We start from the raw sequence: 15,872 nt of genomic DNA, 5'->3' as shown, positions 1-15,872 counted from the left end.
ATTAAGCTAAATGGGTTCTTGTGTTCACTCTGATGTAGTGAGGAGCAGTTGGGGAAGTTAAGCCAATTGGATGTATAAGTGTTCAACAGACTGGAACATCTCATAACTGGTGCTGTTATCTAAAGGAGTCACTCACTCTTTAAAAATTGGATATAATCTGAACTCTGATGGAAATGTAAGATGAAATGGTAGACAGTGCATCTAGTATACCTTGAAATGATGCTTGTTCCTCAAAGTTCTTTGAGGAAGGTCTTTGTGGTCTTTTAGTCAAGATGAAGTTCCTGGTAATGGCTGAAATGCAGACAGTTTTAAAATAGGTAGACAGTACAGTGTGGACCCTAAATAACTTGTGGGCAAACTAGCCTGAAACTACTCATTGCTATAGGTGGATTTGCTATCTTATAGCTTTCTCGTGAGAAAAATATTAGGACTTTGCCAGAAAACAGTTGTGTTAAAATGCTATCCTCCACAGGATGAGTTAGGGACTGAAAGAACAGGCAAGAGAGAAATAACTGGTGTTCTGCACACATTAATTTCCATGGCACAGTAGTTCAATAGTGATAATTTTTCTATTCTTTACCCTCGTTTAGAAAATTTACATTCAAAAAGATATGTTTTTACCTGAACAGCAACTTTGTCTTTTTTAGGGCTGGAGAAGGAGGAGTTGCGAAGTTTGTTTGGCTGCTCTTCAGAATTATGAAGGAGGAACTAGGACATGGGTTGTGGAGACAGCTTTGTTTTACTATTCCCAGCTGCCTTAAAACTTTTTTTTTTTTAATATTTTCATGTTATACTTCTAATTAGCATCTTTAGAGCCCCTTAGGTGTATTCCTCAACTTTTCAGAGTATACAAATAGTGTCGTAACATTGGCAGTGATACTTCAAAAACTTGTTTTGACTGCAAAGCTCATGTGTATTGCAGCGGAAGCGTTGTGCTTTTTTGATCTCTCCCCATTCAGCTCTTCATTGGTGCTGCTGTTGGTGTTAAGCCCCGCTGACTAGTTCGTACAGCTGCAGGCTTTGAGTGCATCTGCCTGGAGCGTGGATTCTGGTCTTCCAGTCCTCCCTGTGATTTCTTCTGACTGCAGTACTTCTTTTGCTCTTCGCTGTACCTGTAGCATGGAAATGGCTTTGTGGTTTATAGTCTCCTTTGGAGTGGAAATTCCCATTCTGGTGAGACTGCAGGGGATATAAGCAGCATGCCGTTAGCTCTGCTATAAAATTCCAGCTGATTTCCCTTGAGAATTCAGGGCAGGAAGCTGTTTCAGTGTCACCGGTTGGCTGAAAGTCCACGCAGAAGTTTAAGTTGGGTACTTTGGTACAGGATGTTCTTCTGAGTTGGATGTGTGCCTTTCTACCTTAGAGCTACCAATTACTCATGTCTGTTGGCTTGTGCTGGCCGGGCCGTACAGATTAATGTCGTTATAATTTGCTGTGGGTGTTTTTGCAGAAGCTTAATTTGAATTGCAACTTGTATACAACTGTAAAATCTTCTGTTATCTAAGTAATGACTGCGTGAGTGTTTTGTGTTAATTATGACTGCTCTTGTTGTTCTCCTTAGTCTCACAGTGGCGAATTCATTTATTTGCAGTTGAAGTGCAGTGCTTGCACTGCCAGAGTCATTACTTCCAGACACGCAATTTAGTGAGATTAATTTCTTCAGTTATATCCTTAACATTTAATTTCAGTCCAAAACAATCTTTTGCCACTCCTAATATGACAGTTGCCACTTGGTGAAGTACAAGATAATGAAAATGGCAGTATGCAAAGGAAGCTTTTGAAGTAATTTGTGCTGTGTAAGAGGACTTGAGATGTTTTAAAATATATCTTCTGTGCTGCGTTTTCAAAGAACAAGGCCATTCCCTTAAAAACTTGTTGACATACACATTTCAAAGATTTGTATACAAGAACATAGACTTTTTTCTTTAAATAATCATCCGTTTTTTCAGTTCATTTGTTCCTGTTATTGTTACCTGCCTTGTTGTTATTGTTTATAAGGTTCCTTGTTTCTTTTAAAATCTGTCACGTTTCTGCCTCTCTACATTCATGTTGTAACTCTGTGCTATGTATGCTGTCATTTAGTATTAACTTTCATAATTTTTTAAATGCACTTAAGTTTCTTGTTTGTTTTGCTGAGAAGATAGGCTTGAAGCATTGTGTTACCAACTATTGCTTTACTCCCCCCATCTCAAATGTTTTAAAAAGATGTCGTCACATAAGCCGATGATAAACTACATTTTTCTGAAACTTTTTTCCTTTTTTTTTTTTTTTCTTGTAGTTCCCGGAATAGATGGCGGTGGGTTAGCTGATGCTAGTCTCACAGATTCTTACTTTAGCACCAGCTTCATTGGCGTTAATGGATTTGGAAGTCCTGCTGAATCCAAGTATCCCATGATGCAGGTAATAGCAGAGAGTTGTGTGGTGTTTCATTAGTTTGGGCTGGCATTACACCAAGAAGGGTAACTGTCCAAGAGTCAGGAAAAGTGCACTGCTCTGGTATGTCACTTTGCAGAGTGTACTATGTATACTTGCTTTAATTTTGTAAACAGAAATGAAAACTATAGTGTTGTTTTAAAATTAGCTTGTTTTTATTGGTACTCATTTCAGCTGTTTGATTGGCCATTGCTACATATGTTAACTCCACGCTTCTCGATCCTTTTTGCTTATATCTAATTTTGATAGCCTTTTACAAGATTTTGAGATATTGCAAAAAGCAAGAGTCACTTAAGCAAGATGTGAACTGAAATCAGTAAGTTGCCAAGCAGAAAAAAAAAAAAGAGTTTATAGACTCAGTCTTTGTTGGCATTCAGTGTTGATTTAAATATTCAAGTCATCTGAAATTCTGTTTTTCTATTTTTACTGCTTCTGTAGATGTTGACACAGGAGTTTCCATGAAGTGGAATTATGGTATAGGTAGCAGCATGTCATATTTAAAATCTAAACGAACAATGCTTGAATTAACACATGCAGTACTGTGATTCCCTCAAACTTGCTCTTAAGAACTGAGAAAGATAGTCTCTCCCTGTACTCAAGGGTTTAAGGGTTTAGAAACTAGCTTTAGTTTCTGGTAAATGAAAGAGAGTGCGAGTCAAATAGTTCCCACTGAGTCCTGACAGCAACTCTCTTCTTTTGTATCGAGGAAACTCTCCTTATGAGCTTACTTTGATCTCAGTTGTGGCTGTGTATTATGGATTGAAAAATAACTCAGCAAAAGGTGGGAAATAGGTGTGTTCCCTTTTTGTTTCTTACTGCATGTTTTCAAGAAAACTGGATTTTCTCATTCAACAGAATTACAAAATTATTGAAACGTGTATTACTGATGCATGATTTTAAAAGAGCATACTTAACCTCTGATCCCAGAGTGTACTGATGAATCTAGATGTTAGGTATTTTTTTTAATTGTATGTACAGTTACAAATTTGGGTATTACTGAGGCTGTATCTTATCCCTTTACTTGAAAGTCATTGTTTTGTGTTGTTAAAGTGAATGCTACAGCAACACTGACATCTTTCTAAGCACAAAGTTTTAATTTATAATTTTTTTCTAGAAACATGATGAGCATGAATCTAATGTGAATGCTCACAGAACTTTTAAATACTAATGCCTGTGACATTACTGTCAAGGCATTGTTTTTCTTTTTGAGAAAATAGAAGATATCGCCGTGCCTCTTACCTGTTGGAGGCTAAAGAAAAATACTTCTTGAGGTGAATTGCATTATTGTTGAAAAAAGTAATAGGCATTAAGCTACAGTTTAAACAAGAACACTTTTATGTTGATTTGCTTGATCTTTCTTTAAATAATGCCATTGAAGTTCTTATTTTCATAGGTAAAGCTGTCAATGCTGTTATGGTTGTCTGTCAGCTTCTGTGTTGAGACCATACTGCCAAATTTACTCACTTGTGGTATGATTTCTCATGTCATTCAGCCCTCTGGAGAAGAAAGCAAGGGAAAAATCTGACTTTTATTTAAATAAAACAAGTGCTTTACAGTTTGGAATAGAGGATTTAAGCCTGATAGATCAGCGGTTGCATCACGGATGTATCTTTTGCTGCCTTTATGCAAATTTGCCCAGATTTCATTGCTTGATAAAACTTTCTAAACTGGTTTATTTAGCACAACTGGAAGGCTTACTAGGAGCTTGATAATTTAACATAGAGCCTGCACTGGCATGTTACAACATGAGTTCATTCCTGTTGCTACGGTGTTGGCCTGGTCTAGGCCTTGGTTGAATGCAGGGCAGGAATTGCTTTTCCTTTTCATCAGCTTCATACTGAAGCTGCGTGGAGGAGAGTCTGTATTTGGTGAAAAAAGAGCTGTGTCTGGGTTAATTGGAATGGAGAGATGTAGAAAGGCAAAGAGGCATGCAGTGGGCTTAGAGAATCTGATTTGAAGATGAGTAAATAAGATTCTGGGAGGACGGAACTGTGAAAGGGAAGAGCAGAGAGACTTACAGAGTCTCTCTGAAGACTCTGAAGAGTGGACTTGTGTGAGGGAAGTACGTACGGTTCCAGACAAAGAAACAAGGTGGCATGTCGCTAACTTGAGTTGCAGTAGTATATGAACAGGACAAATCTTTGCGCATAGTCTCTTCTGGGTCCTTAAATCAAACTAAGATACTGCAAATCTAGCATTCTGCCTGTCAATGAAACATCTGAAATCTGCTGCAAAATTAGCCTCTGCTTTGCTTGTGCAGATAAAAGCGTCTGTTCCATCCCTGAGTTATTTAGTCATCTGTGGTGGACCTGTGCAGTTCACAAATAGATACATCAGTGATGCAGTATGAGGAAATTTTTCAACTTATTTATTTTTTTTACTGGGGAAATAGCACAAACAGACAAATAAATATGCAGCTATAAGAAATGCAAGTAAGGTACAGTTAGATGTTAAGAAATGGTAAGTTTAGTTTGCCAGTGGAACCTTGAGATTATGTATTGAGATATATTCACCATAACATTGTGTAGTTTTTCAGTAGGAGAATTGTAAGGAGGATTTGTTCAGAACACAGGCTGCATGTTGTGTACCTGCTGAGCATCCATTTGATAGTCAAGTGTGCATCTCACAGTTCTGTGCCTCACTTTTGCATACTGTTCAAATCATTTTCATGAAGACTACTAGTTGGCATTCCGCTTCCATGTGCAGGTTGCTTTTGTTGTATCTGATGTTTACATTTCCTTTCTAAAGTAAAGGAATGCTTTCCTTATTAAAAAAAGAAAGCTGTCTGCATTTTATAGAGGCATGGAAGGAAAAAGATGACCGGAAAAACAAACAATAGCAATGCTACCTCTACTAGAGACACCAGAATTATTGACTTCAACTTATATGACTGGAAGGTGAGGAATGGAGTTAGTGACCCTATGTAGAAGACTTGGTTGAAGTGGCTTTACTGGTCTCAATCTAGCGAGGATAATAATAGTTGGTCTGTAATGCTCATTTTCTTTCACTATGGGATATTCTACATTCCATGCTTTATTCACTAAATGCCTTCCAACATTATTACCAGGGATTCAATAGATAAATCTAAAATTTGATAAGACTATTTTTAATTCATCTTAAGAATGCATTTGTTAATTGCAGCCAATAGAACAAGTTTGATGGAAACAACTGTGGTGTGTGCAGTGAGGTTATCATAACTCGTGTAACAGAGCCAAACTGCCTCAAGCTAAGTTGCTATCCAAATTTTGCAGTAATGTTCTTGCATACAATACAACGTTAAGAAAGCAGCATTAGGAAGGAAAATAAATTGTATCACGATGAATTGAGGAATTGCAGTCTTTGCATAAATGCTATAGGTAGCTAGTGATCAACATTTCTTCAGAACTGATCTTTCTGATTCCAAGGTCTCATTTGGATGCATGAAGAAAATTTCAAGAGGTCTGGAAGCATATCATTGAGATTAGACCAGTGGTAAAGGTGCAGCTAATGATGATACCCAGTTTGCAGTGGAAAAAAGATGAGGGTAAAAATCCTGAGAAGTACTAAGAAGAGGCAGGACTTTTAAAGTGGGCATTGTTCTAATTCTTTGTAGTTCCTTTCTAAAAATAGAAACTCTGCCTCATTCTTCTATTCTTCGGGCTGCATCAAAATTGTGTGCTGTTAGCCAACCTTTCATTGCCTCCTGTTAGTCCCTTCTATTGTTTCTAGCAAGTTTTCTATTGATTAATAGTCTCCTGTTATCATCAGTTTGCATTTTCCTGTTTTACAGTTCTGTTTCACATGTCTTTTCTTCCCTGAATCTGCATGTGCTTTTACATACTGTATTTGCACTATTGGCTTCCAGCTTATCAAAGCATGTATTTTCTGTTTTCTTCATCTCTAACTAATAACAGAACAGGTCTGCACTACACATGGCTCACAGGCTACATGCTGTCCCCAAAGCTGTTCTTTTTCCTTTTGGCTTACAAGCAGCCAAGAGGCACTCTGAGATGTGGCTCAAGAAGCAGCTCATTCCCTTTGGCTCTCCCAGTAGCAAGGAGGCAGGAGCTGGCTGGATGCCTGTAGTGCTTGGCTGCTTGGTCAGTCATTCTGCATTTACTTTCGTGCTTCTCTGAACCAACCACATTAGCACTGCCTCTTTACTAGCTGTGGATTGATTCACGTGGTGTGGGAAGGAGTCTCAATAGGGTTATGCTGGAATCATGAAAGGATATGTGAATAATCTGTGAGAATATAGGCAGAGTAGTACATTGTCAAAATTTCTTCTACCAGATTGATTGAATAACTTGCTTGTAAGAGCATAAAACAGCAGAAGATGTCTTCACATGTGCTGCTTCACAGAAATGTTTTTCTATGTTTTGGTATGATGAGCTTTATAACCACATGCCTTTCATTTGTCTGCAGGTTACACATAAAGTAAAAGCACATTTTATCAAGTAATAGCTGTAAACAAGATAAGAAAGGGAGCGTAATAGTCTAGCACTAAAGCTGGCAAGGCCATGTAATGCAAAGGAATCAATCTTGCTTTTGCCATGCTAATATTGGTGTACTAAGAGTTCTTGAAAAGCCTGAGAAGTAGAAATCTCTCTCACTTCAAAGCCTTGCAGCTGAGTAAACACAAAGGCCTTTGTTCCCATTGTTGCATCTGCCAAGAACTGAGTAATAAAACTCTCCTTATAGCACAGAGGCTTGTAAATGTCTTCAGTTTTTAACTATTGAGGACTGAGTGGAAATATAGAAATGCTATTTTAAATATGAAATTATGCGATTGTTTACATAATGCCCTTTGAAGAAATCTAGTTGCTGTAGTTCAAACAGTTCAGTGGGATGTGCTGTAGGTGGTGTCAAATATGCTAACCCCCCCAAGACAAGTTTGGAATGGCTTAGAAACGAAAGCAAAAGGTGTCACCATTTGTAGGTCACAGAATTTGACAGCTAAACAATGGCTTGTTTGGTTGTGACAATCTTATTCTTTTTGCAAGAAGACTTCTATTATAGTTCAATTAACATTATTTTGAAAATTACAAAAAAATACTCTGAAATACAATTCTAGTAGAAGAGTATTAAGGTGAAGAGAATAACTTGTGACATGCTACAAAATGTTTTTTGAGATAATATACATAGCAAAGGAATGATTCTGAGGGAGGTGCTTCCTTTTCTCAGGATTAAGGTGAAGGATATGGAGACAAAGAGAACAAATGCCATCTCTAAATACTGTTGTGAGAGGAGAGCAAAAACTCCCTTGAACTTAAGATGTATCTTGTAACATAAATGGTAAAACTAGATCTCATTGTATGCTGCAAAGCTTTATTCATCCTCTATCTTGATGAAAATGCTATAACTATTTTTGGGTAGAGTGAAATAAAAGCAAAACAAACTTGGTCTAAGTGCAGGGTAGAGGCAAGATGATGTGCGTTTAGAAACTGCTGCCACTTTTCTCAAATTTTATTCTTTTCCTAGCCTACAGCACCAAGGAGATACTGGAAAAATATCTAATCCTCAAACATATTATCAAAATTGCAATTTAATGTAGAATTTATGCAGTGATGCTGTTGTCATCTTAGTCTGTCAAAATAATACTTGTTTCTTTTAAAGGCATGTTATCCTGCAGCAGTTCTGAACAGAAAACTTTAATAACCATCAGACTATCTTATGTTTAGATGAGGTAATGATTCACTTTGACATAAGTGTCATTTTTGAAACAGTACTGTTTCACACAGTCTTTTCTGGGGGGGGAAAACTTATGAGCATATTCCCTCTCCTGTATTGCTTGAAAATTCAGGCATTAACACAGCAGTCTGAAACTTTTTCTCTTTTTTTTTTTTTTTTTTTTTTTTCTCCCATGAAATAAGGGACTGTATTTTGTCACTGATAGAAACTCCAACAGTGCAAGCTGAAGCTTCAAGTGAAATCCTTGGATGGAGCTGAATGTGACATTTTTGTTCTGTAGCAGCTCTCTTTTGAGATGTGAACAGAAACAACTTTTTAGTTCCTTTAAAGGGAGAGGGGCAGAATGTATGCCAGTCAGCCTAGTTGAATTTTAACTACGGCTTAAAGAACCTCAATAAATCATAGCACCACGCAGGCAAAGAGGAGGAATTTTTATGGACCTGAGTAACATTGGAGTGGCGCACAGTTGTGCCAAAGTTCTTTCCATATTAACTTCAATGCGGTGAAAGTCATGATGTATTTATACGGATTAGAAACTGATACGTGTGTGCTTGCTTTGCCTGGCAGGCTATATGGGAATGAATAGTTTGTTCTTCTGCCCATGGTCATTGCTCTTACCTTTCTGGACCTTTCTTCTTTTGGGCTTGAGTTTCTTGTGCTTGGATTATTCTTGAAATTGAATTTGTATGAAAAATAGTTGAATGCTACTAAGAGATGAAGGAGTGTTATTTGGAAATAAAAACGTGTTGTACAGAAAACATAAATAACAAATAATGCTTGCTGTAGTTTTTAATTTATTTGTTGTTTAAGATATTCTCATATGGGCTTGGTAAAAATGAGGTACAGAAACAAGCTTAATTAAGACTAAATGCTTTTGAGTGTGGTGGAAGTCTTTGATATTAAAACATCTTTAAAGTCCTTTATGTGACTATGTGTAGGACTTCCATGAATAATGCTAAGAAGCTTGTGCATGTGTAATAAATGGTGAGAAAGATGAAAAATTAATAGAAGTGGCTGTTGACGTGGTGTTTTTTTTTACCTCATTCAAGATGCAGCTTAGAAGCAATTATTAGAGCAAGAGCTGTCCAAGATCAGAAAGCTGTTTTTTAGAACCATGGTTCATATGAAATGTTTACACCTTGAACGAGCCTTTTGACATTCGTAGGTTCAGTAAGTTCTTTGCACAGTGCTATTAGGATATTGAACAGTGTGTTTGTTGCAATGTCTGCAGTGTGCATACTATATTTTTATCGATCATACCAGTGCCAATTTTCATCACTGCAGTCACATTCGCATCGCAACCTTGGTGATTGAATGTTTAATTCCTCTACTTGAAGACGAAAAATATTGATGGCGGAGAAGAGCTTGGTTCCCAATTTAAGCCACATGCTCAACGATTTTTGATACCAGCCTAGATGTCAATATCTTATGTATCACCATTATGACAGACCATTACAATTTGCTTTAAAATTGTTAAAATCTGAGTGTCAGAAATAGACATGAACACTATTTTTAATCAATGCCTGGACAATTTGCAAATCTGAAAGGTTTCCATTAGATTCCTACATAACTCCTTAAAAGGACCAGTGTGAATGTACCAGTGCTAAAAGCAAATATGCTGTAGGGGTACTTTACAAATATAATTTTGAAGTAGTGTGAATACAATCTGTATGGGTGTGAGACGGGTGGCATCAGAATAAGGAGAGCACATAAAGAGAATACTGTTTCTCCTCTCAAAATTCTCATCTGCTTCATATCATGCTAGGTACTCATACTGAATGAAGAGTTGTTGGGAAAAGAACTCTTGTTGTTGGGTGGTATTGGGCTTGCTGAAGATTGGAGCACAGATCATAGAGTCACCAAGGTTGGAAAAGACCTATGAGATCATCCAGTCCAACTGTCCTCCTATCACCAGTAGTTCTCACTAGAGTACATCCCTCAACACAACATCTAAATGTTTGTTGAACACCTTCAGGGTCAGTGATTCCACCACCTCCCTGGGCAGCTCATTTCCACTGCTTGCTCTCTCTTTCAGAATAGTAGTAGTATTTCCTGATGTAGAAGAGAGGGCAATAAAAGAGAACTAGCATATCAATTGACAGTAGTATATTGATTGAATATGCTATTGAGAGGGTAACAATAAGATACTTGTTTAGGATACCTAAGTTTTGTAAAAACTTAAAATTCCTTTACTAGTAGTGTGTGCTGTTTTTTTGCTTTTTTTTCCATCTGGTCAAGAATTGGGTGAAATGGCATCGATGTGTTATGCAGTAGGCTTTTTGCCATCTGCCACCAGCATTTGGATTGGCAGTGGAAAAATGAGAGCATGAAGAACAACTCCAGTGACCAGTTTTGAGTCTTAGTCTGTGTCTAGACTACTGAATGAGACATGCCTGGAAACTTTCCTTGGTACCAGGGGCCAGCTGGCATGGAATGATCTGTTTGTGCTGTTGTATACTCACCCACGAAAGCAGCTGCTGTGTGCAGACTGTCTACTTGAAGGGATCTCAGAATTTTTCATTGCTGAATACTGGCCTGAAATTTGGCTGGGAGACTCCTAGCTGATGTAGGCCAAAAGTACTGCAAGGAGTATGTTAACAGATACAGGTGCTATCACGTGGAGATGGAGAGGGCACTGCATTGCTCTGCTTTTCTTTGTGCATTTTTTTCCTCCGGCTGGGAGACTGGGCAGAGAAGACAGTAAGCACGAGTAAATGGATGCTGCTTAACTTCTGTGTCAAAGCAGTTGGAGCTCTTAGAGCAGCATTGTTTCACTTAGTCCAGGTGGCTGCTAGGTGGCACCTCCAGAGGAGGGCAGGAGAAGCATGTAGGGCTTAGGAGGAATATGGAACAGGTTTCATGCATCCTGCTGGCTTACAAGAATCATGTGATTTTGCTGAAAAGTCCTGTTCTTTTGTTTTAAAAAAACAGAAGACCACAAACCAAAACCAACAGCCTCCTCCTCATCAAATGTGATACTAATTTGAGTATTTTGATTAGAAAAGTATCATAAGGTGATGATGGTGTATAATAAGGGAAGGAGTTGGTTCACATATACATAGTGAGTGAACGTTTAAAGGAAATTATAATGGAATAACTGATTTTTCTTTCTGCACAACAGTGTTAGATAACTGTAGGTTTTGTAAAGCCTCCCAAGCTGGAGAATAGTGATTTGGTTTAGTATGTAGTCATTTTTGGTTTGTGTTGTTCTCATGTGAAATACTGTATTTTACTGTTTTACTTTTCTCAAGAACAGATGACTCTTTCTAAAATTTTCTAAATACCACCCTCAGCACTCTCATTTAATTTCTGTAGCTTTATTTTATGTACAATTTTATTTTATTTTTTCAGAGGATGACAAATAGCAGCAGCTCTCCTAGCCTTCTCAACGACAGTGCCAAGCAATATGCAGGCCATGGTAAGTATCTTTAAAGTAACACATACAAAGGTATGTTTAGGAGCTTAAGTGATTTCCCTTTAGTAAAAATGAGCCATAAGGTAGGTTTTCTCCTCTGATCCGATTTAAGATGCAGGAGAACTTTATGTCTTATGGTATAGTATCTAAGTATTTCCTGTAGTCTGAAGTTCAAGTGCTACAGAACTCATAAATTTTCAGCCTTCTTTTTCTGCAATGGGGAAAACCTAAGTAACAAAACAAGAAAATTTCAAAAACAAACAAACAAAAAAACAACAAACCACTGCAAAAATTATCTATTGGGTTTTCTCACATCAAATTAGATGCTAGTTTAGATAACCACTATAAAGCACTGATAGCTTAAGTAAATGTTTATGTTAGTCCACAGTAATATTCCTTTTTATTGTGCTTTTCATGACAATTATTCTGTAGAATGAATATACAGGTTCTTAATCTTAAAGGAGTACATTTTTTGTGAAACTTATCACGTAAGTGACAAATCTTAGCAGATATTCAATTTTGTCTTGTAAGCAGTAATTCACCTCTAATGTTTTTCTTGTTATTGGGAATGTGTTTCAACCAAATAGTATATCTCCACAGTGCAGGCCTACGACTTCACTAAACTACTATGAAAAGTGTATTGAACTTCCATAATGTGCTTTTAAGAATTCCTTTCCAAATTATAACAGGCACTGCAGATGATTTCAGCTGTTGCTGTCAAACCAACTTCTTTCAATAAGAGAGTACTGTTAAAATTTTCTGTGCTGAAAATTGCTGTGTAATGTTGATGTTGAAGAAGTCCAGTTGTGTGTCCAATGCTGTTTATATTATGCTCACAGCTTTTTTTTTTTTAAAAGGCATGGCAGTATCTGTGCCTCAGAAAATTAATTTGAAAGTCAAAATTTGTTTTTGTTTTCCTTCCTCCTGTTTCATTTCCAGTAGGTTTTGTGCTTTGTGCCACTAAACAATTAGCTATTCAAGGCAGTGGAGTTCTGCTGCCTGTGTGACAGGGCAGATAGCGATGTTGATGCATTTGAAGGAGAGAAACCAGACTGAGTTCTGAAAGGAACGTTAAATTCTGTTATGTCTGTGGTCCTTTGTTCTCCTTCACTTGTAGAATTAACCTTTAAAGGAATATTAATACTGAAAAGTGTTTCATTAAAACGTTACTGTTTTAACAGGTGACGTTAATGTCTTAATTTGATAGATATATTTAGTTTGGACTTTTTAAGTTGCATCTGTGATTGTTGGTGTGTGTGTTTGTGTATCTATAAATAAATTTCATGCTTCAATTTTGCATAGGGACAAAGAAAAAGCAGCAAAAAAGCTGCTAGTAGAATGTGGACTCTTGCTATCTTTAGTTGTGGTTGAAATTTGTATGTGGCAAAGAGCATCCATATTATTTGGTATGCCAAAGTTAATTTCAGGTAGCTAGAGATAAAGGCTTTGGAATGTTGGATGGACATTAAGTAGTGTCGAGCAATTGAATGTAATAAATTCTGTTAATAAGCACCATTTCATTTGTGCTGTTGCATGAAATCTAACAAATACTGCCATTTTTCTGCGTGGTTGCTAAACATAATTTTATCTAAAGTATTTCTTCTATTCAAGCATATTAAAAATTGTAAGCTTTCTTTTTAATATTGGGAGTATATAACATGTTGTCTTGCATTCTTTCTACAGATCCACTAACTTCACCAAATTCATCCTTGTTTAATGACTTTGCTGCCCTCAGTGTGTCTCAAAGGAGAAAGGTAGGCAGTAACTAAATCTTAAGCAGAATGTTTGTCTATGAGTTGAGAGGGAATAAGATTGGGAATAAATTGAATTAGTAGGTGAAATAAGAATTAATCTTCTAATACTTCTACTTCTAATAGATTAATTTTAATATTTCACTGCTGATATGAGATCTTTTTTAACTTTTGCTGTGCAAGATCAGACTGCTACTGCTATTGCAAAATATCCTAAGCATTTATGAATTTTATAAGAATGCTTTAAATGTGAAACTGAAGGCATAGTACTTTAAATTTGAAAACAAATAATTTTTATTATTCTAAGGCTTGCAGGTGATTTATCTTGTGCCTTCATGGTAACGAGTTCTGAATACAAGAATAATTCCCACCATTTATTTGTCCGTGATGTTAAAGCAATTCTTAGCTTGAAATGCATTCAGTTTGCAAGTCATCTTATAATGATAATATTGGGAATTCGGGGCTTGGTACTTTCCCTCTCTAATTTGTATGGAAAAATCTTTTGGAACACTAGACAGTGTTTCAAACACCTGCGCCAGCTCAGGCTGTGCTGTTTACCAACTGTGTTCTTACAGACACAGTGGCTGGAGTAAGAGACATAAGATTCTTTTTTTTTTTTTTTTTAAACACTGTAACTATTTTTTTTTTCCAAATTGTCTCATTTAAAAAAAAAAAAAAGTGTTTATTTTCCTAAGTGATTATCAGGTTTTACTTTCACCGATGACTTTCATCTTTTGCTTTTTATTTGCCATGTGATCCTGAACTTTTCTGTAGCCAAGAATTTCTTTTTCTTGAATGTGCACAGGATCAGCATGCTTTATGCTTATGCTTTTCATATAATCTTTATTTAGGTTATTAATTAATTAATTTATGTGTTGGCAAATAAGCTTTTTATTATTCCTCCAGGTGAAGCTTAAAGATAATGGCCACAGTTGGCCTGTCAAACTTTTTTTTTTTTCTTGAAGTAAAATACAGCTGTAGAATGATCATTTCCTAATATGCATCAAAACTACATGGAATTGCTGAATTGTCCCTTTCTTTAATGCCAGCTAGAGAGCACTGGAAGTTTCATTTAAATAACTTGACATGTGTCGACATACTTACTGAGGAGAGTAAGAATGAAAATCATATATTTCCTCTTTAAACTTTGTCTGAAGCACTATGTATGTGTGGGTGTGTATTTGTCTGTATGTGTGTAAAGCATATATACAAAAGAAAATGAGCTGTCATACAAAAGTATGCTAAAAGGACCACTGCTTCTAACACTAAAGAATTTTGAAATTAATTAGTACAAAATGGAAGCAACGAGAAAGTATTTGAGCTTTATGTTATTCAAGCTAATGAAGAACCTTTTCTGACATTCTCTTTTCCCCAAGAAAGAATCAGCAATTAAACCACTTGCTACAACAGATTATGAAAACGGATTGACTTGTTTATTTCCCAATTAATATTTCAGACATAACTGGCATTAACTGAAAGAGGCTTGGCTTTGCTTTGAATATTAATCATTTATTGTTGATTATGAATTCTATCTTTGTAATGTATATTTGTGCAAATGTTGATAAGTAATGCTGGCAATGGGGAGGTTTTCATCTAATATGACCTGAACTGTCTTAAAATCCAGGCATCCAGGCTCCCTCTATAGTCAGCAGAGAGAGATGAGCAGCCTGAAGGAGCGCTTGACTGATACTGAGAAAAACGTGCTACATGAGACCCATGTCAGTGGCTGATTTAAGTGGTTAATATTTGATTTGTAGAGCCCCAAGAAATTAATCTAAATTCTATTGTGGCTGTCTGACTTTGGCCACCAGAAGATACTTTGCAAACTATCTTGGACATTGTTTCTCAATATTTTTAGTACGTTTTGAGCATCGTATTTGAATGTGTTAAGTAATTTCCTTGAATCAAATGCTTGAGTGCTAGATATTTGAAAACTTACGTGATTTGCCCCTCCACCTCAGTAACTTGGTTTTATTTAGTGCTTGAGCAATATGCCTTAGCAGGCCAGTGTTTGCTATCTGCTGTAACACAAGCTAGATGGCCACCTAGGAGTGCATGTTTCTGTTCATTGACTCTAAAGGGAGCCTTGGTGACTGGCTGAAGTGTAGGTGTTTATGACATCTACTGCTTAAAAAAAAAAAACAAAAAAAAAAAAAACAAAAAAAAACTTTCCATTTGCTTGCTAAGAGCCCAGGGCTAAGGTTTTGTTTGTTCTGAACTAGCTGGCAAAACCAGCATTTCCTTCGTTTATCACTGACTTGGAGGACAGATATAATACAGTCCTGGTAAGTGAATAAAGAGTAATTGTTTTGCTTTACAAATTAGAACTGTGATATTTTAAATATATAGAACTATTTGCAATTATGTAAAACCTGAACATTTGTGTTGTGTAAAACCATATTACACATTTTTTATAGAAACTATTTATGTGGATGTCTTTAATGAAGTTAAATTTATTACTTTTTTATTACTGGCAACCCTCTAATAGTGGGCAAGCCGTGTGAATTTACATTTGATAATAAAGTATAAAAAAAATGACTTGATTATAATTTTGAATATCCTTGCTTTTTAATTAGTGAGGTTTTTTGAAACTAGTCAATGTG

At 36.4% G+C, this 15,872-nt stretch overlaps 1 protein-coding gene across 14 annotated transcripts in view; it reads left to right on the top strand.

Moving 5' to 3' along the window:
* The window catches only part of PAN3 (poly(A) specific ribonuclease subunit PAN3), a 76,897-nt gene that overhangs the window by 10,300 nt on the left and 50,725 nt on the right, over window positions 1-15,872 (top strand). For 10 of the 14 annotated variants that reach the window (XM_085216104.1, XM_085216099.1, XM_085216103.1 and 7 more), the window contains 4 exons: window positions 2,279-2,400; window positions 11,455-11,521; window positions 13,202-13,272; window positions 15,492-15,554. In XM_085216104.1, coding sequence (XP_085072230.1) covers window positions 2,279-2,400; window positions 11,455-11,521; window positions 13,202-13,272; window positions 15,492-15,554 — 323 coding nt within the window. The remainder of the gene's footprint in view (window positions 1-2,278; window positions 2,401-11,454; window positions 11,522-13,201; window positions 13,273-15,491; window positions 15,555-15,872) is intronic. The other 4 variants (XM_085216108.1, XM_085216105.1, XM_085216106.1 and 1 more) reach the window with 1 other exon arrangement.

This window comes from Meleagris gallopavo, chromosome 1 (genome assembly GCF_905368555.1).
Source record: "Meleagris gallopavo chromosome 1, MGAL_WU_HG_1.1, whole genome shotgun sequence".
Lineage (NCBI taxonomy): Eukaryota > Metazoa > Chordata > Aves > Galliformes > Phasianidae > Meleagris > Meleagris gallopavo.
Note: the sequence above shows the minus strand (reverse complement) of the source record. Positions and strands in the feature narration are given on the sequence as shown.